This window comes from Mesoplodon mirus, assembly GCF_964341445.2.
Source record: "Mesoplodon mirus genome assembly, chromosome: 6".
Classification (NCBI taxonomy): Eukaryota; Metazoa; Chordata; class Mammalia; order Artiodactyla; family Ziphiidae; genus Mesoplodon; species Mesoplodon mirus.
The window spans coordinates 33,991,602-34,015,407 of record NC_138982.1 but is presented as its reverse complement, the minus strand read 5'-3'; the positions used below and the strand labels follow the sequence as shown (position 1 = coordinate 34,015,407).

Below are 23,806 nucleotides of genomic sequence, written 5' to 3'. Positions count from 1 at the left end.
AATACCACTACATGCTTATATGCTGATCACTACCAAAATCTGTATGTTCAATCCAAATTATGCTACCTTATTGCATATCTCCCTGTGGGTCCCTTAAATTCAACATGTTAAATTGTAACAAATCCAAAACTTCCTTTATGATCCCCATAAAGGCGTTCGTTCGTATCTACACAGTTGTGCCAGCTGGAAATCTGGGTGTTCCCCTTGTCCCTTCTCTCTCACTCTCATTCTCATTCCACATCTGATAAGTCAAGTCCCGTCGTTTCAACCTGATCACTGTTGAATCCTGTATCTTTGTTTAATGAATCTACCCTTTTCATTTGTATGACAGCTAAAAGCAGAGAGTCCCAGTGGGTCACTGTCTTTTTCTTCAAGGAGGTATATTTTTCTTATATTAGGTAATGGATTTGGGATGGAGAGGAATCGCCTTTTTTACTTCCCCATCCTTTTCCGTGGATTTTCAGAGTGCTTTGCATTTAGAAGGTACTGAGCAATAGTGTTGAACTGAAATAAAAGGATGTGAAACTGTTAAAAAAGTAGCTTAATTTTATTTTATTTTTTCATTTTAAAACTGTATAATTTTCACATATTTAATTTTATATATTATTTTATTTTGTTTTTATTAAAAGAGAAATAAATGCTTAACATTTAAAAATAAATGAAGAAAGAAAATCAGTGAAGAATAGAACAGTCTCTGTGGCTTCCAAGGTTCTTGCTGTTTCTCTACATATAATATTGATCGGAACCTCTGTTCTCAAAATACAGGGTTTAGTCTACCTGGGTCTAACCATGGAAACAGACTTTTTTAACTGAATTCAGTGTTGGTGAAAAAGTAGTTTAATTTTAAAAGCTTCTACATATCTTCCTTAAGTCTGATAAAGAAGGGTTAAGAAAAGTGTGTTGTAGTAATGAAGAGTTAGGAATTGAAGCAGTCATTGTTAAGATACCTAGGAGGTGATGAACCTCAAATTAAATAGAATAATGCCACTTGGCATATAGTTCAGTTAACTGTATTTATAGACTATCAGCTTCTAGCACTAATTTCAATAAAATGTTAACAAGATCAGAATATACGCAATTTGTTGAGTGGTGAAGTTGCTGAAGGACTGAAGAAGAAATTAACTTTTTCATAGCTTATTTTTCTGTGTATTAGTCTTTTGGACCGTCATCTCTAATTCATAGAACACAGAATATTAGTATGATGTAATCAGATATGTGGTATATTCCCACTTTAACAACTAGGTTTTATTCATATTAACAGGTAAATCTTCTATTAAATTTCCACATTTTAAATAGGAGCAAAGCATGAGTGTTACAAGTACTACATAATAACTATAAGGAAGTAGAGAGAAGAAAGGAGAGGGAATCCGAAAGATGTTCGCTCACAGAGCTTTTTATGCTGGCCACCAGATGGCACAGTGGTTCCGCATCAGCTGGTTGCACTGACTAGAGAAGGGGAAGGATGAGAGAGGGACAGTGCAACCAGCTGTTCCAAGAATGGATTGCTCTTCAATTGGTTCTTTGTAACCTCAGATGTCTGTTTTCTGTAGTAAAAGCAGGCCAGCAGTTTATAAGTACATATTTGAATTTGTTTCTTTTGAAGCTGGCTTTATGCTACTACCAAATGAACCATGTCAGTATCCCTCTTGTGATTTTTGTGAGAAGGTTAACTCTTTAGATACAAGCATCGAAAATATTAAAAACACTAAAAATTAAACATAAAACAGTACTGTACTGTGGAATATGAGGATACACGTTCATTTTATTTAATGAATGATGCTACTGAAATTATACTCTTAAAAATTCATTGATAATCATTAAATGACTGATACAAATAACTTAGATATGACCAAAATGAGGAATACCTTTAATAATATGAGGGACTAAACAAAAATAAGGGACATGAGGCATAATCTTTGATTGCTTTGAAATGAAGATTTTGTTTTTCTCAGTTGTAGATAGTTTATTTGAAGTTTAATAAACATTCTCTGCACAGTTCACATATCCATTTGAAGAATATATATAGTCCTAGAACCAGAGGAATTGAACTATAACCGAGTTGTAATGTTTTTATAGCATGCTAATAGCTATGAAATGATTCTTACCTAGTAATGAAAACTTGGTGTAGAGAACCTAGATTAAAGGGGAAAATAAAAAATGGTGAATTATGGAATATCTGGGTACTTTGGGTAAATATTTAATTTAGGTTATGTGACACCCTAGGCCTTTTGTGGATTGGTACAGAGTGTAAATAAAGATTCAGGTTATGAAGCTACAGGGCAAAATAGACCAAGAATGAGGTTTTTTAAAAATTTAGATATTATTGATATAACATTAGTTTTAGGTGCACAATATAATTTTTTTTATATGTTGCAAAATGATCACAATAAGTCTAATTAACATGCATCACTGGCTTCTCTGGTGGCCTAGTGGTTAAGAATCTGCCTGCCAATGCAGAGGACATGGGTTCGAGCCCTGGTCCCAGAAGATCCCACGTGCCGTGGAGCAACTAAGCCCATGTGCCACAACTACTGAGCCTGCACTCTAGAGCCCACGAGCCACAACTACCAAGACCACATGCCACAGCTACTGAAGCCTGCAGCCCATGCTCTGCAACAAGAGAAGCCACTGCAGTGAGAGGCCCACGCACTGCAACGAAGAGTAGCCCCCGCTCGCCACAACTAGAGAAAGCCCGTGTACAGCAATGAAGACCCAACGCAGCTGAAGAGAAATAAATAAATAATAAATAAATAAATAAATAAATAAATAAATAAATTTTAGAAACATTCATCACTACACAGTTACACTTTATTTTTCTTATGATGAGAACTTTTAACATCTACTCTCTTAGCAACTTTCAAATATACAATATTATCAACTATAGTCACCATGCTATAAATAACATTCCCAGGACTGACTTATTTTATAACTGCAAGTTTGTGTCTTTTGATCACCTTCACCCATTTTGTTCACCTCCCACCCCCACCACTGGCAGCCACTAATCTGTTCTATGAGTTTTGGGGGTTTTTTGTTTTTATTTTTAGATTCCATATATAAGTGAGGGAATAAGTTTTGAGGACAAGAACAGTTCAAGACAGCTAAGCTCTATGTTAAATTATCTAAAACAGATGAGGAACTCTTTGGGAAATTATTTTTGGGCAGAGTCCAGGGGCATTGGGATTCCTCTGTCCCCAAAAAACTGTTTAAGCCTGAAGCCTGGGGAAAACATGAGCGCCAGACTAGAAATCTCTGCCTTTTCAAGTACCAGTGGAACTGAAAGAAATAGCTTTGCTGTGACATAGGGCTGGAAGTAGGGCAAAAATCCAATGGTTTGGGTTTCTAGAGAAGAATCCTTCCTCTAGATGTGGGTTTTAGAAATTACTGAAATGAGAATTCAAATGGTACTGTCAGTTTTAACATGACAGAATACATGTGTAATTATCATAACTTTGGGTTGGCAGTTTAGAGGTTGACAACCTTTGTCTTCTTGAGATTAGTGACTGTATGAAACCAAAAGGACATGAGCCGTTTCACTTAATATTAGTAAACAGTGTTGTTTGCTAGCCTTAGAATGGAAGAAAAATACAGAAAAAAAAGTAACATATACTCAGTCATGGGATCAGTTCTTTATTTCCAAGCACTTTGAAGAAATGAGATTAGAAGGGCACCCAACATTGAGTTTATCCCTGAGGCATCCTCCTACTTGCTCTCCAGTAATAATAGCTACTAGAATCTTACAGTCATTTGGGGCATTTTGTTTTGTGTTTGTGTAAGAGAGTATCATTATCTTCATCTCTTTTCACTTGTTGTTCAGATCAACCTAAGTCTTTAAAAATTTTTGTTCTCTTGGTTGTGTCAGCTCTCTCTTGATTTTGCTTTTGATGTCCATGTGTTAAAGGTTGCCAGTTGTCTTTTACTTTCCATTTCCTAGATTCTGGTTAGCTGAAATTTTACCAAGTAAGCTCTGTGATTCAGGGATAGTAGAGAAAATAAATGTTTAATATTGTTTGCATCTTATAGTTTAAAGTTAAAACTTGAGAGTAGATGAGTTTAAAAAGAATTCTTAATGTAAGTTACGAAATAAAAAATGAAGCCCATATATCAAAAAGATACATCAACGGAGGTGAAGCTTTAATATCTTTTCATAAGTATAAGGAACCTTAAAATATTGGAAACAAAGTATCAATAAGATACTGCATTTTCTGTGAACCACTGTAACGGAACATTTCTGATAAATAGAAAAAGGGGGCAGGAGGTAAAGAAACTCACTTTCAGTAAGGCTAACGATACAGGTCCCAAATAAATCTTTACAGTGGTAAGACTTGCAATGAGCACTTTGCCGCATGCCCGTCTGGGGTGGGGGAGTGGGAGTGAGGTGTCATACTCATCAAAAACAGGATCTTCATTTTGGAAGCCCAAAGAATCAAAGACATAACATGTCCCGCCAGATTGAGGAAGCACTATTCAACCTGGAGACCTTTTTAAGTTTATTCTAGAACCATAAAACTGGATTTTCTTTGTTTAGTATTAAGTTATAAAATATTTTTATTTATAATTATATTTATACTATATTTGTTTCATATTTATGTAATTTTATACGTATATAATGACTTTATATTTGAATATTGTATAGTAATTTATGGGGGATTACACTTGCTTTGAAGAACTCTGGTAAAGTCCTATGGATATGAAATATGGGGGATTAAATAGCTCTATTTGTTAAACTATAAATTTTACTTCTGAAGTAAGTTTGAAGTATTTGTCGAAAAGTATGTGTCTACAGCTTTTTTTTTTAATTAATTAATTAATTTATTTATTTTTGGCTGCATTGGGTCTTCGTTGCTGCACGCAGGCTTTCTCTAGTTGCGGTGAGCGGGGGCTACTCTTTGTTGCAGTGTGTGGGCTTCTCATTGCAGTGGCTTCTCTTGTTGCAGAGCACGGGCTCTAAGCGCGTGGGCTTCAGTAGTTGTGGCACTCAGGCCCAGTAATTGTGGCTCGCGGGCTCTAGAGTGCAGGCTCAGTAGTTGTGGTGCACGGGCTTAGTTGCTCCATGGCATGTGGGATCTTCCCGGACCAGGGCTCAAACCCATGTCCCCTGCATTGTCTGGCAGATTCTTAACCACTGTGCCACCAGGGAAGTCCCTACAGCTATTTTTTAAACTGTACAGTTAACTTCCTGGAATTTCTTCTAATTTTCACTGACTTTGGCCCTTTCTGATCTTTTTGAAACAGTGATCACATGGAAAGTGTGTGTGGCTATTTAATGAAGTACACCAACCTTGTCACTGGGTGGCAATACAGGTAAGTGTGATTATTCTGTCACATTTCTCTCCCAAGAGACCAGAAATGGGGCTGATAATTTTATATTCTGATATTACTTCAGTACAAATATGGCTGGGAAACATGTTAGAGAAAGATTTACCATGTTTTTTCTAAAAGTCTAATGACTTTCTTCTCCTTTTTAAGGGGTAGGAGGAGTTAACATCTGTCCAAATTGCAGCCTCCAAACGCCTCAGAAATTAGAATCATTTGTCCACTTGCCTTATGCATACTTGCAGTGGTGAGGCTTTTAGGGTGGTTTGGAGATGGCAAAGAGATTTGTATTAGGTGCCTGTTCAGGATTCTCAAAAGTTCTCTGGGACCTTGGAGAGTTTAAATAACCAGCCGAAGGTCAAACAAGCACTCAATAAGTAGTAAAGCCAGCTATCTTAAATACTGTGTGGAATTGGTAGTTGTAGGGCAGGGGATTAAACTTTTGTTTTTATTGTGGTAAAATAAACATAACAAAATTTACCATTTTTTAGTATACAGTTCAGTGGCATTAAATACATGCACATTGTTGTGCAGCTATCACCTTCATTCATCTCAGAACTTTTTGCATCTTCTCATACTAAAACTCTGTACCCATTAAACAATAATTCCACATTTCCCCCTGCCCTGAGTCCTTGGCAACCACTATTCTACTTTCTGTCTCTTTGAATTGACTACTCTAGGTACCTTATAAAAGTGGAATCATACAATATTTGTCCTTTTGTGATTGGCTTATTTCACTTAGTATAATGTCCTCAAGGTTCACCTATGTAGCGTGGGTCAGGATTCTAGCTTTTTAGGGCTGAATCATAGTCCCTTGTATGTATATACCACATTTTGTTTATCCAGTTATCTGTCAGTGGACATTTGGGTTACTTCTACCTTTTGGCTAATCGTGAATAATGCTGCTTTGAGCATTGGTGTACAAAATATCTGTTGGAGTTCTTGCTCTCATTCTTTTGTGTATATACCCAGAAATAGAATTGCTGGATCACATGGTAATTCTGTGTTTAACTTTTTGGCGAATCTCCATATTGTTTTCCATAGCAGCTGCACCATTTTACATTCCCACCAGCAATGCACAGGAGTTGCAATTTCTGTACAACTTCCCAACACTTGTTACTTTCTGTTTTCTGTGGGTTTTTTTGTTTTGTTTTGTTTTTTTAACAATAGCCATCCTAATGGGTGTTAAGTGGTATCTCATTGTGGTTTTTAAATTTACAAATGTTAAAGCTAGAATTTGAACCCAAAAGTTCTGACTCTGAAGTCTATGTTCTTGGCATTATAACATGCTGCTTCTTATTCACATGTCATTTGGAGACCTCTGCTTTCGACTAGGTCAAAAGCATGATGGAATAACTGGAGCTGAATTTGCATTTTACCTTAAACAACTAGAAAATGGGACATAGTATATGAAAGAATGGTTTTCAAACTTTCAAAAAATAGTTGAAGTGCTATGATGAACATGTGATTTATTAAAAGAGAGGGCAGTTTGGGCCATGTTTAGTTTGCAGTAACAGTAGGGCTTTCAAATAGGAGTGATATGCATGAAGTTGGAGGTCATATGGGAGGTCAAAACTGGATGTGAAAACATAGAAGGGAATCATTCCTGTTGAAGTGAAAAGGGTAGTTCTCTAAGGTTCTCAGTTTGTTTGTTTTTTTAAAAAGAGCAAAGTCAAGGGAGCCTTTTCATTTTGCATTTTCCCACCTCAGTTTTTATGTAATTTTTAAAAAGCTTATACATTTAAATGACATATAAAATATATATATTTTTAAATTTATGTCACTCTGCTTTTAGTACTATTCTTTGTTCTCTTTTTTTTTTTTTTTTTTTTGCGGTATGCGGGCCTCTCACTGTTGTGGCCTCTCCCGTTGCGGAGCACAGGCTTCGGATGCGCAGGCCCAGCGGCCATGGCTCACGGGCCCAGCCGCTCCGCGGCATATGGGATCCTCCCAGACCGGGGCACGAACCCGTATCCCCTGCATCGGCAGGCGGACTCTCAACCACTGCGCCACCAGGGAGGCCCTGTTCTCTTTTTAAAAAGGGAAATAGGTTAACTTTTCTCCCCCATGACATTCAACAACTTTCATTCATATTATATTATTGAGAAAGTCTCAGAAGTGGAACAGAAAGCTCCAAAATATACCCAAGCTTATAAGATTTAATATATGTTAATGATGGCATTTCAGGTCAGTGGCAACTTGAGACCGTGGGGAGAAGGGGCAGGTGTTTGTATCATTGCATGAGGGAGCCTTCCAAAAAGATCCATTGGCCACTGGTTGCCTGAGGAGTTAGCTAAGAGATCCAAGCCAAAGTTCCAGCTTAGGGAGGGGCACTGCCTCTGCCCATGCGATCCCTCCAGCTGTCTAAGAGGCCGGTTTTAGCAGCAGCAGGAAGTGGGGATGAAGACAGCCCATCCCTGTTTGCCACTGAGAACACAGAATCTCTTACCAGCTTGCCCCATCAGAGAGGTCTCAGCTTGTCAACTTGATTGCTGCAAGACCAGTTTAGAAAAAACTTCCATTTTCTGCCAACCTGGCTGGAGGCTTGTGGCACAGCAGAGGTATACTGGGTTCTCAGCATGGAATGTGCAGATTGAATGATAAAAGAGGAACAGAAAGGTTAAGACCATGCGAAAGGACCTTAGGCTTAGAGCTCAGTTCCTTTGGCAGGCCTAGCCACTTTGTCCCTGTGCTGCAGATAAAGCTTAAGTAACAAAAGCACTGCACCTGTGCCAGATATTCAAGGCAGTTTCCCTGCAATCCATTTCTGTTTGACTAAGGGCAACTTAGAGCAGCTTGGAGAAATCCAGCATGGGCGTGCTCTATAAATAACTGCTTGCTTTGTAATGTAGTGCCCTAGGAATGAGCAAGACCCTCTCTTGAACCCACTTCCTTTCACTTTCACCTCTAATTCCTGAAGATGAGATCACTTCCCAGTTGGCTTAGAAGTTCTATACATACTCAGCACTGAAGTCTAGGATGGTCAGAGCAAAGCACATGGGTGCCCTTCCATCCAGAATCTTCACTAAAGTTGATTTTTGCCATCATAAGACATACTTCCAAGTCAGAATATTTTTTAGATTAAAGTTCCATTTGATGATACTTCACCTTAAGTTGTGGGCTATTCTGAAGATTAGTCATTTTCTCAAACTGACAGCCTGTTGTTTTGAAATTGCAAAAAATAAACAATTATTTAATTTTCCTTTTAACAACGTAGGTGACTTTTCTGCATGTAAAGATAGATGCTGAATCTTAAGTCTTTGTTTCTGCATTTCTTTAGCTTTTTGGTTAGGCTAACTTGATAAAAATACTATAATCAAGAGTCTCGTATCCTTCCAGGCAAAATAGCTTTATTAAGTTTCCTCACTACATGGATTGTCTCTCTGTCCCCAAACTACACATCTTGTAAAATATCTCCAGAGAAGTGGTGAAGGAAGAACATTTGAATTAATTCATTTATGATGAAAGACAGCCCAAAGTGCTCTATTATTGCCAGTGGGTCCATAACATCATCTTGTGTTAGAAAGATATTCAGTTATTGGCTCATTTCTATCATTTTACCAATCCCTCCTTTTGTATATCTAGGTGAGTACCTCCCATGTTGTAAATTTACGGTAATGCTTTTGGGATAAGAGATATGTATTCACAGCAAACTTGAGATTTCCAAACATGTTATTCTCTAAATTTCCTTTGAAGTGACTGCTTGTAAGAGAAGAGACCAGTCTTTTTCCTTTGACTATTTGAAATGAATTGTGCTTATTGCTTAGAACAGTCGGAAGAGATTTCTTTCTTTTCTCGTTTCCTTCGTTCGTTCCTTTCCTTATTTCTTGTTTGTTTGTTTGTTCATTTGTTCCTTTGTTCAGAGCTTTATTGAGATGTAGTGCCCATTTGAAGTGTACAACGCAATGGTTTTTAGTATATTCAAGAGACTGTTTTCTTGCTAACAGACCCCTTCCATTTGCTTGCTGAATTTTTTGTAGTAGATTCATGACTTAGTCTGTTCAGGCTGCTATAACAAAATGTCACCAACTGGATACCTTATAAACAACAGAAATTTATTTCTCACAGTTCTGGAGGTTGGAAGTCCATGATTATGGTGCCAGCATGGTCAGGAAAGGGTCCTCTTTTTTTTTTTTTTGCGGTACGCGGGCCTCTCACTGTTGTGGCCTCTCCCATTGTGGAGCACAGGCTCCGGACGCGCAGGCTCAGCAGCCATGGCTCACGGGCCCAGCCGCTCCACGGCATGTGGGATCTTCCCGGACCGGGGCACGAACCCGTGTCCCCTGCATCGGCAGGCGGACTCTCAACCACTGCGCCACCAGGGAAGCCCCAAGGGTCCTCTTTTGGATCGCAGACTTCTCATTGTATTCTCACATGGCTGTAAAGAGCCAAGGGAGCTCTCTTGGGTCTCTTTTTCTTGTTTTCTGGCTGCACTGCGCGGCTTGCGGGGATCTTAGTTCCCTGACCAGTGACTGAACCCCTGCCCATGGCAGTGAAAGCACCGAGTCCTAACTGCTGGACCACCAGGGAAGTCCCTTGCGTCTCTTTTATAAAGGCACTGATCCCATTCATGAGGATGTTACACCCTTATGACCTGATAACTTCCCAAAGGCCCCATCTCTTAATATCATTACCTTAGGGGTTAGGATTTCCACATGTGAATTTTGGCAGGGACACATACAAACCATGGCAGATTACTAAGGACACTTCATATGTTTTAGGAATTTAAGACGATTTCAGTAGCTATTTTTGTGTTAATTAAAATAATCTCTTCAAATCTTAGGGAAAATAATGTTAAACAGCCATTTTAAAAATAGGCAAGGGCTTCCCTGGTGGCGCAGTGGTTGAGAGTCCGCCTGCTGATGCAGGGGACACGGGTTCATGCCCCAGTCTGGGAAGATCCCACATGCCACGGAGCGGCTGGGCCCGTGAGCCATGGCCGCCGATCCTGCGCGTCCGGAGCCTGTGCTCCGCAACGGGAGAGGCCACGGCAGTGAGAGGCCCGCATACCGCAAAAAAAAAAAAAAAAAAAAAAAAAAAAAAAGGCAAAAATGTGAGGGGCAGTTCACTAAGTAGAACTACAGATGGTCAATAAACACATGAAAAAATGTTTAACTCCTCTAGTAATTAAAGAAATGGAGGTTTAAAGCTCTCAAAAATATTAAAATTAATTTATCAAATATCATCAGAATATGTGAACATAATTTTTAAAATCATAAGCATGCTAAAAGACGAATGAGAAAAACAATAGTCTTGCTTTCCCATCTCCCTTTTCACGCATCCGCTTTCGACTTGTATTTTCTTCTCATCGTTTCTTTTTCTTTCCCTGAATAAAAGGCTGATCCCATTCTCTTCCAGTTTGGTATGGTTGATATGGTTGCCATGTTGCTTAAGACTATATCTTCTAGGAACTTGAACTGGATCAAATTGTCTACCTGGTTCTATTACAGAACACACTAACATGTCGAATGCCAAATTGCTCTAAACCCAAACATTAATTTTTTGAAATAAAAACTTTTTAGGTTTTTTTTCCTAAAGAAAAGAACTATTGCACTACTTAAATTGGAATCCAAATTAACATATTTCCTAAAGTAGTTAATCTAAAACCAAATCAGAACATCAAATTCTTTTCCAAAGTGTATCAGTATTTCATCATTTAGTTTCAAGTTCCTTGTTTCTGCATCTCCAGTTGCAGCTTTTTCATTTTTAAAGAGGATAAGTAATCTTTAGTTGTGGCCTATTTAATGTTACGTTCACAAAATCTCAATACCTTGGCATTATTCTTATTATTTATTTCACTGATTAAATCTTAAATCAGATTCATTTCTTACCTAGCATTTGTTAACTTCAGAGCTCATGCTTTGATTTGTTTCCAGTGAATTTTAAATAAAAATTCTCACTACCATTTGTCTTGGGCAACATACCCTCCCTGTTAATGAATTCTGGAGAGAAATCTTCCTCTGAAAGGATACTGTATCTTTGTTTCCTTTTTGCATTGTCTAGTATGCCTCTTCCCTATTAAATGCCTCTTTCACAGCTGAAGGTTTTATATCTTTTATTAAACTCATCCAATTTTTCAATAACATTTACTGCTAGGAAATTCAATCTAGTGTTTCCAACTACTTCTTGAGATGCTTTTGAATTTTATTTAATAGCAGAAACTCAAAAGTGTGTGATTAAAATTTGGTTTGCTTTAGTTTGACTAGGGGAGATATTTTAAAATTGTGACCTTTTTAAAAATCATTACAGGTTTTTTGTTTTAAACAATGAAGCTGGGCTATTGGAGTACTTTGTGAATGAACAGTCTAGAAATCAAAAACCCAGAGGTACTTTGCAGCTTGCAGGAGCTGTAATATCACCCAGTGATGAGGACTCTCACACCTTCACTGTAAATGCTGCCAGTGGGGAACAGTATAAACTCAGAGGTATGACTGAACTATGAGAATTAATAGTGTGATTTTCTTCTTCCTTGAGAAGTTGGTATACTTCCCTGCTTTCATTTAGGTTTTGGAAATAAAAACTGCTGTCATTGATGATATAGACACAATATTTTAAACCTTGGAATTGCTTTACGAAATCTGTTTTAATTAATGACTTTTTTTAAGTGGCACAGTGAACAAGTCTGTTTAAAATTGGACCCTCTAAGAAATTTGTGTAGAGGAAATCTTGATTACTGAAAACTCTAAAAACATAGACTTCTTTAAATTTTTTTTATGTCTTCCATGGATTTGTATTTTACCCCCTTTCTTGATTTGGTTGGTATGCTCTCTTTGTGGTTTTTAGTGACTAATGTACATAATCGAGATTTATTAAAATGCTCATATTCATTAAAATAAAGTATAACTTCTGTTTAGATACATTTAATTTGTATATATAAAGTTTCTGTTTTTAATTAATACACATAAAGTATAACAATAACTCTAATTGAGCATGCTTCTAGAGATCTGAAAGAATATACTGAGGATACATTAAATGCTTAATAAAGGTTATTTCTTTAAGGAAGAGCATATTTTTATGAGAAAGTTAAGACATGTCATATACCCACCTAGCTGCATGTAATTTATCCTCCTAATGTATCCACATCTAGCTATGGTGTTACCTAACAAGGTTGATGCTTTGGCCTCTTTCCTACCTCCCTCTGGTCAGGGACATTTGCTCAAGGGAGAGTATGACCAATCCCTGATTTTCAGTGATCTATTCTTCATGCTATAGACAATTAATTGTATTCTAAAAATAAATATAAAAGTGAATAACTTGTAGATACTTTTTATCAGCCACAGATGCTAAAGAGCGACAACATTGGGTTAGCAGACTTCAGATATGTACACAACACCACACTGAAGCTATTGGCAAGGTATGTGGATTCATATATGATATTAATGCACAAAAATGGGAAAGATTTTTAACTTATTTTTTTACATTTTAAAATTGAGATAGTATTCACATACCATAAAATTTATCCTTTTAAAGTGTACAATTTCATGGTTTTTAGTATATTCACAAGATTGTACAACTGTTGCAACTGTCTGATTCCTGAACATTTTCATCACCTTCCAGAAAGCCCATATCCATCAACAGTCACTCCCTAGTCCCCTCTTCCCAGTCCCCTGACAAACACTAATATAATTTCTGTTTCAATGGATTTGTTTATTCTGGGCATTTCATATAAGTGGAATCATGCAATATGTGCTTTTTTGGTCTGGCTTCTTACAATAAGCACAGTGTTTTCAAGGTTCATCCATTTCACTGCATGTATCATACTTTATTCCTTTTTAAGGCCGAATAATACTCTGTTGTATGGATGTACCACATTTTGTTTATTCATCAGTTGATGGACATTTGGATTGTTTTATTTTTTTATTTTTTGGCCATGCCGAGTGGCTTGCGGGATCTTGGTTCCCCAACCAGGGATTGAACCCGGGCCCATAGCAGTGAAAGCGCCGAGTCCTAACCACTGGACCGCCAGGGAGTTCCCTGGATTGCTTACATTTTGTGGCTGTTATGAATAATACTTCTATGAACATTTGTGTTCAAGTTTTTGTGTAAACACATGATTTCAGTTCTCTAGGTTATGCCTAGGAGTAGAATTACTGGGTTATATGGTAGTTCTCTGTTTAACTATTTGAGGAACTGCCAAACTGTTTTTCAAAGCGGTCAAACTATTTCATGTTCTCACCAGCAATACATGAGGGTTCCAGTTTCTCCACATCCTTACCAATACTTGTTACTGTCCTTTTTTACAGATATTATGGCCATCCTAATGAATGTGAAGTAGAATTTCATTGTGGTTTTGATTTCATTTCTCTAATGACTAATAATGTTGAGCATCTTCTCATGTGCTTATAGACCATTTGTGTATCTCCTTTTGGGTGTTTTATTTTTTAAGATGAAAAGGAGGGTCTCAGTACTTGAAATCTGAGGTTAGAAATGTCTACAAAATAATATAGGGAAGCATAGTTAAAGGATTCCATACCTACTTTTCATTTTCTTCCTAGTGGTTTTCCCCCATAGCTAAAGTTTTTAAAGTTGTGATTTAGGCCTATAGTCTGAAATCCAGCATAAAAGCTTTATTTGTGCTGCAAGATTCTAAGCATTGGCAGTGACCAGAAAGTGCTAGTTTGTTTCAAAGATACTTGAGTGTTACATTAGAACATTTATTATATTGAGTATTGCTGAGTATATTTTTTGCTTCAATCGTGATGTTTAAAGATCTGAAATTAGAAATTTCTTGTTATTCTAATACATTCTAACGTGGATAAAAAAAGTTCTTGACAGCACACATGTGGAATTAATTTTCTAACTACGTTACCAGTTTACTATGGGATGTGTGAAATACTTAAACTTTGAAGGATTTAAATTTTATCTTCAGAGCTATTCTTGTAGTGAATTTTGAGGTTAATTTTATTTTTAAAACTGTCTGTGTATAAAAGACTCTAGTTTAGTATAGGTTGAGGGTTAACCTAAAGTTTATAAAAGGAATGATTTTCTTTGTTTGTCTAATAGAATAATCCTCCTCTGAAATCACGGAGCTTCTCACTTGCATCTAGTGGTAATTCTCCTATATCCCAGAGGAGACCCAGTCAAAATGCCATTTCCTTTTTTAATGTTGGACATTCCAAACTACAATCAATGAGCAAAAGAACTAACTTACCTCCAGACCATCTTGTGGAAGTCAGAGAAGTAAGTATGAACTGAAATCAAGTTAAAATGCATAAAATAATCTTAACTGCTTGGTTTTGACACACAAAAATTTTAAATCCTGTGTCTTCTGGGGCCCTCAATGTTTAAGTCTTAGAGTCCCTGACTCTTTAGGTGTCCTAAGTTTCCTCAAGTCTGTCAACTAGGTTCTGTGTACACTGTCATCTTTCAAAAGTCTGCATCTTTCATTTCTCAAGTAAGAGTACAGACTCCTTTAATGTAAAATTTATGATCAAAAGGGTTATTAAGCCTAGTGGAAAGACTATATGGTCAAACAACTGACTGTTTTCTTTAACTGGTACATGTAAATAGAGAATTTCACACACACACACAAAAATAGAATAGTTAAATCCTTGATGTTGCCTTATCTCACCATTTTCTTCATTCTCTTTCAAACTGAGTACCAAATACTTCTAGTTAATAAAGGATGCAGTTGTTAGGTTCTTAATAATCCGGGTGTTTTTTACTGAGTTAATTTTGGTAGAGCTTATAAATATCTGTGTAGTGAATTGTGAAAATAATATTATAAATCACACCCAAATGATTTAAGGCAGGAAGCTGGGGAGAATGTTCCCTCTATCAAGTTATTTTGGTTTGTATTTATAGATGAAGAAATTGAGATTTAAAGAGATGAAGTAACATCCTTGAGATAAACAAGCAATAGCTTTGACTCACTTTTTAGTCCTGTTATAAATAAGTGACAATTATAAATACCTTTTTTCATAAAACAATACATTTTTAGTATTTATGTTGATGATATTCAATCTATTGATAAATATTGGTGTTTGTGTCTTAAGGAAATCAAGGTACTGATATACTAATCTACAATGAAGGAAAAGGAAATATTAAAAGTGGTTAAGATAAGGGATAGAATAAAGAAAAATATCTAGGGGCAGACTTGTATCATAGTGTGTTCCTTAACCCTTAAAAATTAGGCTGCCATGAAATTTTTGGAAATCTTTGATCATGGCTAATGATGGGAGCTTGAGGGTTCTTCAGAGATGCTGATAATGTTCTGTTTCTTGATCTGGGTGTTGGTTACATGGGTGTGTTTGGTTTATGAAAATTCATCAAGCCTATATACTTGTGAGAAGTGTACTTTTCTATCTGTAATACTGTATATCAGTATATATACTTCAGTAAAAAGTTCAAAACAAGCAAAACGCATGTAGTTGAAGTTGTCATGAATTTTGGTGCACATTTTCATGGAAAAGGAACCTTTTTGTATTTGAGATTTTAACTATCTGTGGAGACCTCTGCTTGGCTGTGCTTGGATCTTTAGGACCTGCTGACTGAGACTATTGTCATATCTCAGCTTCTCTTCTACTGTGATGACTTTAATCACCCACGCTTCTCTTTCTTGCTCTAATGGTTCTTTTGTTGTTCTCACACCCAGGGGTAATTTCTTACAGTACCCACACTATAATGTTCTGTGATTTTAAATATACCTTTCATATCATTGTGATAGCATGTTAATGTTCAGCATGAAACTCTGACACTTGTATGTAGAGAGTGTGTGTCCCCAAAGTTTCACAACTACCTCTTTAGGAAGGACAAGTATTTACTTACAGAACTAATTTAATGGCAGCTTTCCTGAATTATGGCGCCAGTAATTATCCTAGGATTTGAGGGTTGACCATTGTTTGGCAATCTCTGTGCCAATGCCACATAAAAAAAAAAAAAAAAAAGTTTTAGTTGAGTGTCTGTGTCTTCACTAGGTGGATGTTTTTGCTTTTAAGAACTCAACAGGTCAAATTATAAAATTTTAACTCTATTAGGAACATTCTGTATTCCAATGGAATAATTCTATTTGTGAGAAAATAGTCCATTTGGAGAGTTTATACCATTTTTTGTCCTTCAGACAAAATTTTTTAATTTTTTAATAAATTTATTTTATTTATTTATTTATTTTTGGCTGCACTGGGTCTTTGTTGCTGTGCACGGGCTTTCTCTAGTTGCTGCGAGCGGGGGCTACTCTTTGTGGCATTGCGCAGGCTTCTCATTGTGGTGGCTTCTCTTGTTGCGGAGCACGGCTCTAGGTGCGCGGGCTTCAGTAGTTGTGGCACTCGGGCTCAATACTTGTGGCTTGCAGGCTCTAGAGTGCAGGCTCAGTAGTTGTGGTGCACGGGCTCAATACTTGTGGCTTGCAGACTCTAGAGTGCAGGCTCAGTAGTTGTGGCGCACGGGCTTAGTTGCTCCGCAGCATGTGGGATCTTCCCGGACCAGGGATGGAACCCATGTCCCCTGCATTGGCAGGTGGATTCTTAATCACTGGGCCACCAGGGAAGTCCAAGAACACTTTTTAAATGCTTACTTTGGAGTAATTTTAAATTTACAGAAAAGTTGCAAAAGTATTGCTGGGTTTCTATATATCCGCCACCTAACTTTTTGTAATGTTACCATCTTTTATAACATAGTATCAAAACCAGGAAATTATATAGATACAATACTGTTAACTACAATCCTTATTCAAATTTTAACAGTTTTTCCACTGACATTCTTTTTCTGTTTTAGGATCCTGTCCTAAAATGTTGCATTTAGTTGTTATTACTACTTAGTCTCCTTCTGTCTGTAATTGTTTCTCAGTCTTTCCTTATCCTTCGTGACCTTGACACCTATGAAGATCCAGTTATATTTATTTAATGTTCCCAAGTTTGCATTATCTGATGTTTTCTTATTATTTGAGTGAGATTATACATTTTTGGGAAAAATACCCTAGAAGATATGTATTCTTAGTACCTATATCAAGGAGTTCATGATGTCAGTATGTCGTATTACTGGTGATGTTGGCCTTGATCACTTGGTTAAGGTAACTCCTACTGGATTTCTCCACTGTAAAGTTGCTGTTTTTCCCTCTGTAGTTAATAAATATCTTGGGGAGGTACTTTGAGACTATGCAGATCCTTTTTCTCTTCAAAGACATTGAGAAAACTTTTGATACCACACTGACCTATGGTTCCAGGTAAGAGTTCTCAAGCTTTTTGTGGTCTTGGGATCCCTTTCAGTCTTAAAAATGCTTGAGGACCTCAAAGAGCTTTTGTTTTACATGGGTTAAATTTACCAATATTTACCTTATTAGAAATTAAAACAGGTATTTTATTTTATTTATTTTTTTTATTAGTTATCTATACATAAAAACAGGTATTTCAAAAATACTTGTTTTAAAATTTTATTTTAAATTTTAAATGTTTTATTTTAAAATAAAAATTAATAAATTCATACACGTTAATATAAATAACATATTTTTATGTCAAACAACTATTTTTTCCCAAAACAAACAAAATAATTACACTCAATTTATCGCCACATGTAGTTTTGGTTGAAATATGTGAAAAAAATTTGGCCTCACACAGATACGTGGTTGGAAAAAAAGAGGAATATTTTAATAGCTTTTAAAGATAATTGTGGCTATTCTTCTCTGATACTCCACCAGAACTTGACAGTGGCAGTTTCTTAAGTGTTAGATGCAGTGTGGAATCTAATATGTATCAGTGAACTTTTCATATTCTGTTTCATGAAAATACATTGGTTCGTCTTGCACTTTGAATGGATCTTTAACCTATGCACAATTTTGTAACACTAGGCATTAGTCATTTGGAAAATATTAGTTCAGAGTTATGCAGGTCTTACAGATGTTGATATATAATATCAAAAATTCACATTCATTAAGATCCCCACTAATCTTATCAGAAGAGGCTTTCAGTATGGGAAACCTGTCAAGCTCATGGTAACTGACATAGGTTTTCCAAGATTGTAATTTCATTTTAAAGCTCAGATTTTATAATAGGCCACAAATACTGTCAGTTGTTTTTCTTGAAGTGGCAAGTCATTTTGTTTAATTTGAGGTGTCTACCACATACCCCCAAGCCTGAAGAGCCATAGTTTCTAACAGTCATTATTTATGTCAAGGAAAAACATCCCTGTGTTTCTCCTCTCTTCTACTGCAACACCCTATACTTCTGTCCTCCGGTCACCAAATGTGTGGAGGCTTCCTCCACACTAAGCAGTTCTCTGACCCTCTGCAGACTCCACCTAGGTGTTCTACAGTTCAATTCAGTTCTGACACTAGTTATCTGAGATAGTATCTGCCCCCACTTAAGATGCTATTCACAAGTCCAGGTTGTCACCCGTGTTTGTAACCAACCACCTATAAATGGGAGGTTTCCTTTACCCCTTCTTCAGGTTGGGTTATTTGCTAGAACAGCTCACAGAACTTGGGAAAACAGTTTACTTACTATATTACCAGTATATTATAAAGGACTATAACTCAGGAACAGCCAGAGGAGGAGATACGTAGGGCAAGATATTGGGGAGGGGATGCAGAGCTTCCGTGCTCTTTCTGGTTGCACACCCTCCCAGCACCTCTATGTGTTCACCAACCAGAAGCTCTCTGAACCTCCTCAGAGAGCTTCATGGAGACTTTATTACTTAGACATGATTGACTCCATCATTGGCCATTGGTGATTAATTCAACCTCAGCCCCTCTCTGCTCCCTAGAGGTTGGGGGGTGGGGCTGAAAGTTCCAACCCTCTAATCTACAGGGTTGAGTCCCCTGGCAGTCAGCCCCCATCGAGGGATTCTGCAAAAATCACTCCATTAACTCTACTGTGGTTGAAAGCGGTTTGTTATGAATAACAAAGGACACATTTCACCTTTATGCTCTGAAGCTATTACAGGAAACCAAATATTGTAACAGAAGATGCCCCTATGCTCTGATCACTTAGGAAATTACAACGGTTTTAAAAGCTGTGTGCCAGGAAGAGGTGGGATTCTTTCATGTCAGAATGGTGATCTGTGGAAAAAACCGCTAGTTCAGCTTGCAGCTCAGTCTCACAAGTGCTTTTCCTTAGGCAACCACAGTACTTTGGTATGCAGCAGAAGTGCACTTTTTTTGATATGCAACGGAAGTGTACTTCTCATTTTTCATATAGACTATTAAAAAATGTGTACTCAAGATATAGTAAAACTAATAATTTTTACTAATTTTTCAAGAACACTCTTAGGTAAAACTGGCTCCCCCCCGCTCCCCGCCCCCACTTAAGTGCATGGAAGTGAAGAATACAATGATGACTAGTACTGTTGATGATGATGACACTGCCTTCATTCTGACTAAGACACCAGCAGTTTTACCCACCATTGCTTTCACACCATCAGTGCAAATGCCACCAAGTGGAAAATGCAAATTAATTTCCTAAAATTATTGTGAAAATAGTTTCGACTCCATAGACCGCCTGAAAAGGGTCCGACAAGGATCTGCAGAGCACTGTTTGAGAATTGCTGTTCTAGAGTGATCCAGCTCCAGGAGGTTGTAGTGCAAAGATAGAATTCAGAGTGAGTTTGAAAGGAGTGTTTGAATCAAAGTCCATGGGTAAGTCCGGCAATAGATAAAGTAACAGTTGGCAAAAGCAACTAACTATTGAGAATAGAGTTATACTGTGCTGGAACATAGATTTATTACTAAAGTGTTAAAGTGATCTATTTTAGTATTTACTGTTGATTATTAGTACAGTTTATCAGTCACTCCATTAATCAGTGCGTGCTTCATGGTACTATGCTGGTACTATGCTGTACCCTGGGAGGGGCTCACATGACCAGTCTAGTAAGGGAGACAGACATTTATTTTTTTTATTTTATTTTATTTTTATTTTTTTATTTTGTTGTTGCTTTATAACAAATTTAATCAGTTATACATATACATATGTTTCCATATCCCCTCCCTTTTGCGTCTCCCTCCCACCCTCCCTATCCCACCCCTCCAGGCGGTCACAAAGTACCGAGCTGATCTCCCTGTGCTATGCGGCTGCTTCCCACTAGCTATCTACCTAACGTTTGGTAGTGTATATATGTCCATGCCGCTCTTTCACTTTGTCACAGCTTACCCTTCCCCCTCCCCATATCCTCAAGTCCATTCTCTAGTAGGTCTGTGTCTTTATTCCTGTCTTACCCCTATGTTCTTCATGACATTTTTTTTTCTTAAATTCCATATATATGTGTTAGCATACAGTATTTGTCTTTCTCTTTCTGACTTACTTCACTCTGTATGACAGACTCTAGGTCTATCCACCTCATTACAAATAGCTCAATTTCATTTCTTTTTATGGCTGAGTAATATTCCATTGTATATATGTGCCACATCTTCTTTATCCATTCATCCGATGATGGACACTTAGGTTGTTTCCATCTCCGGGCTATTGTAAATAGGGCTGCTATGAACATTTTGGTACATGTCTCTTTTTGAATTATGGTTTTCTCAGGGTATATGCCCAGTAGTGGGATTGCTGGGTCATATGGTAGTTCTATTTGTAGTTTTTTAAGGAACCTCCATACCGTTCTCCATAGCGGCTGTACCAATTCACATTCCCACCAGCAGTGCAAGAGTGTTCCCTTTTTTCCACACCCTCTCCAGCATTTATTGTTTCTAGATTTTTTGATGATGGCCATTCTGACTGGTGTGAGATGATATCTCATTGTAGTTTTGATTTGCATTTCTCTAATGAGTAAAGATGTTGAGCATCCTTTCATGTGTTTGTTGGCAGTCTGTATATCTTCTGTGGAGAAATGTCTATTTAGGTCTTCTGCCCATTTTTGGATTGGGTTGTTTGTTTTTTTGTTATTGAGCTGCATGAGCTGCTTATAAATTTTGGAGATTAATCCTTTGTCAGTTGCTTCATTTGCAAATATTTTCTCCCATTCTGAGGGTTGTCTTTTGGTCTTGTTTATGGTTTCCTTTGCTGTGCAAAAGCTTTTAAGTTTCATTAGGTCCCATGTGTTCATTTTTGGGGAGACAGACATTTAAAATACAAGCAACAAAATCATGATTCTCATCTGGTTTTCAGACAAACTAGATGCCACTTAAGTGATGTACACTATCACCAGATTTGCCATATCTAGCTACAAAACACAGATTAAGCAAGTTTTCGGCTTTCCTGACGTTTTTTCTTTCTTGAGGAACTGGTTTCATAATGTCAGGAACAATCACTAAAGCAGCTTCACACAATCAGTTCTATTTCATTGTAAATATATGATCAACTCATTTGTTCACTTTGGAAAGAACCACAACCAAATTTTAACATTTGCGCTATAACTATAAAGTTTATTTTTTCTAGTCGAGAACATCACTTTCTTAGGCATCTTCACTTCTAACATCAGCACTAGCAAGTGGCTTTTTTGGGCCATTTGCAAAAGGAAACACTTTCTTCTCTTAAGTGTTATGTTGTGATAGCTGATTATTTATGTTGTCAGTATCCTGCTTATGATTTATCCTTTATTAAACTTTTATTGGCTTATAACATAATATAGAAAAGTGTACAGATAATAAGCGTACATCTTTTCTTTTTTCCTTTATGGTCTCTGAAGAGTGTAGTCAAGTGAACAGGTGTTTTTAATTTAAATGTCCAGTTTTTCAAATGTTTTTCTTATGGTGAGAATAAGAAGTTATATTCTCTAAGTTCAAGAAAGAAAGCGAGGGGACTTCCCTGGTGGCGCAGTGTTTAAGAATCTGCCTGGGGCTTCCCTGGTGGTGCAGTGGCTGAGAGTCCACCTGCCGATGCAGGGGTTGCGGGTTCGTGCCCCGGTCCGGGAAGATCCCACATGCCGCGGAGCAGCTGGGCCCATGAGCCATGCCCGCTGAGCCTGTGCGTCCGGAGCCCGTGCTCCGCAACGGGAGAGGCCACAGCAGTGAGAGGCCCGCGTACCGCAAAAAAAAAAAAAAAAAAAAAAAGATTAGCTCTTTGATTTGTTCTGGAAGAACAGTTCTTCCTTGCCTGGAAAGTAATAAGTTCAGCTTGGTTTCAGATGTAGTTGAGCAGTAATTTTTTCCCTCAGCAGTACTAGCACTTATTGTGGCTTGTTTAAGAAATCTGACAAGTGTAAAGTTAGTATTTGCTCACAACATTGCTAGAAGCAGAGGGGAAGAGCAATGACATTAAAGACCCCTAGACCAGTGAGAAATGCAAAAGAGGCATAAGACAAGCTTCCCATTTCCAATTATATACCAAGAAGTTCTTTTAGAACGAAGAAATAGGGTAAGTATGTAATGTGGTCTTCAAACTGGAACAGGTTTAGATATAATTACAGCGGACTCTAAGCATAAACCAGGACTGTCTCTAGAAATTTGGAGCTTATGCCTCAACTCATTATAGAATTTTGTCTACAATGTCTTATCTGGCTTTCTGCTCTGTTTAATTAGCCATAGAAGTTCTTTTCATTAGACCAGAGGTAAACCTAATGGATCTGTTTGGCCCCCTTCCCTTGATCTTCATCCCAGTTCTTAATTAACCTTCTAAGCATGTATCCATGTATAAAAGAACCTGACACACAAGTGTGCATCTTGTAATTTTCATATAACTACCTCCTGGATCAAAAAATTAAATATTACCAACACCCTAGAAGACCCTCTCAAGCCTCTCCATCATTACACCCTCCTCACTATCCTGACTTCTAATACCATAGATTTATTGTGCCTGTTTTTTAAAACTGGAATCAAAAAGTTTGTGCTCCTTTGGGTATGGCTTCTTGTTAGTCAGCGTATGTTGGAGATTTACTTACATATTGAGTGTAGCAGTTCCTTTCTTTTCACTGCTGCATGGTATTTATTATATGGATATACTTTAATATTTTTAATTCGTTCCAGTGTTGATAGACATTTGAGTTGATGAACATATATACATACATATCTGTTGGTTATGTAACTAAGAATGTTGGATCATGGATTATATTTATTTAGCTCTATATATTTAACTCTAGTAGATATTACCAAACTGTTTTCCAAAGTGTTTGTACTTATTCATAATTTTGGATTATTGGGAGTTAGTCCTAGCATTTATATACAAAAACATTTACACACACACAAACAGTCCCCAACTTACAATAGTTCGACGTGCGATTTTTTGACTTTACAATGGTGCGAAAGTGATACACATTCAGTAGAAACTGGTCTTTGAATTTTGATCTTTTCTTGGGGTAGTGATGTGTGGTACAATATTATCTCCTGATGCTAGGCAGCAAGCCACAGCTCTCAATCAGCCACGTGATCATGAGGGTAAATAACTAATACACTTGTAACCTTCCTGTACCCATACATCCATTCGTTTTTCACTTTCAGCACAATAGTCAATAAATTAAATGAGATATTGAAGACTTTATTATAAAATAGGCTTTATGTTAGATGATTTTGCCCAACTGTAGACTAATGTAAAAGTTCTGAGCATACTTAAGGTAGGCTAGGCTAGGCTAAGCTATGATGTTCTGTAGGTTAAGTGTATTAAATGTATTTTTGACTTAAGATATTTTCAAC

General features: G+C 37.2%; 1 protein-coding gene across 1 annotated transcript in view; it reads left to right on the top strand.

The window, feature by feature from the left end:
- Positions 1-23,806, top strand: part of OSBPL11 (oxysterol binding protein like 11) — a 101,951-nt gene that overhangs the window by 22,531 nt on the left and 55,614 nt on the right. The window contains exons 2-5 of the mRNA XM_082625802.1: positions 5,233-5,301; positions 11,563-11,738; positions 12,588-12,667; positions 14,317-14,493. Coding sequence (XP_082481928.1) covers positions 5,233-5,301; positions 11,563-11,738; positions 12,588-12,667; positions 14,317-14,493 — 502 coding nt within the window. The remainder of the gene's footprint in view (positions 1-5,232; positions 5,302-11,562; positions 11,739-12,587; positions 12,668-14,316; positions 14,494-23,806) is intronic.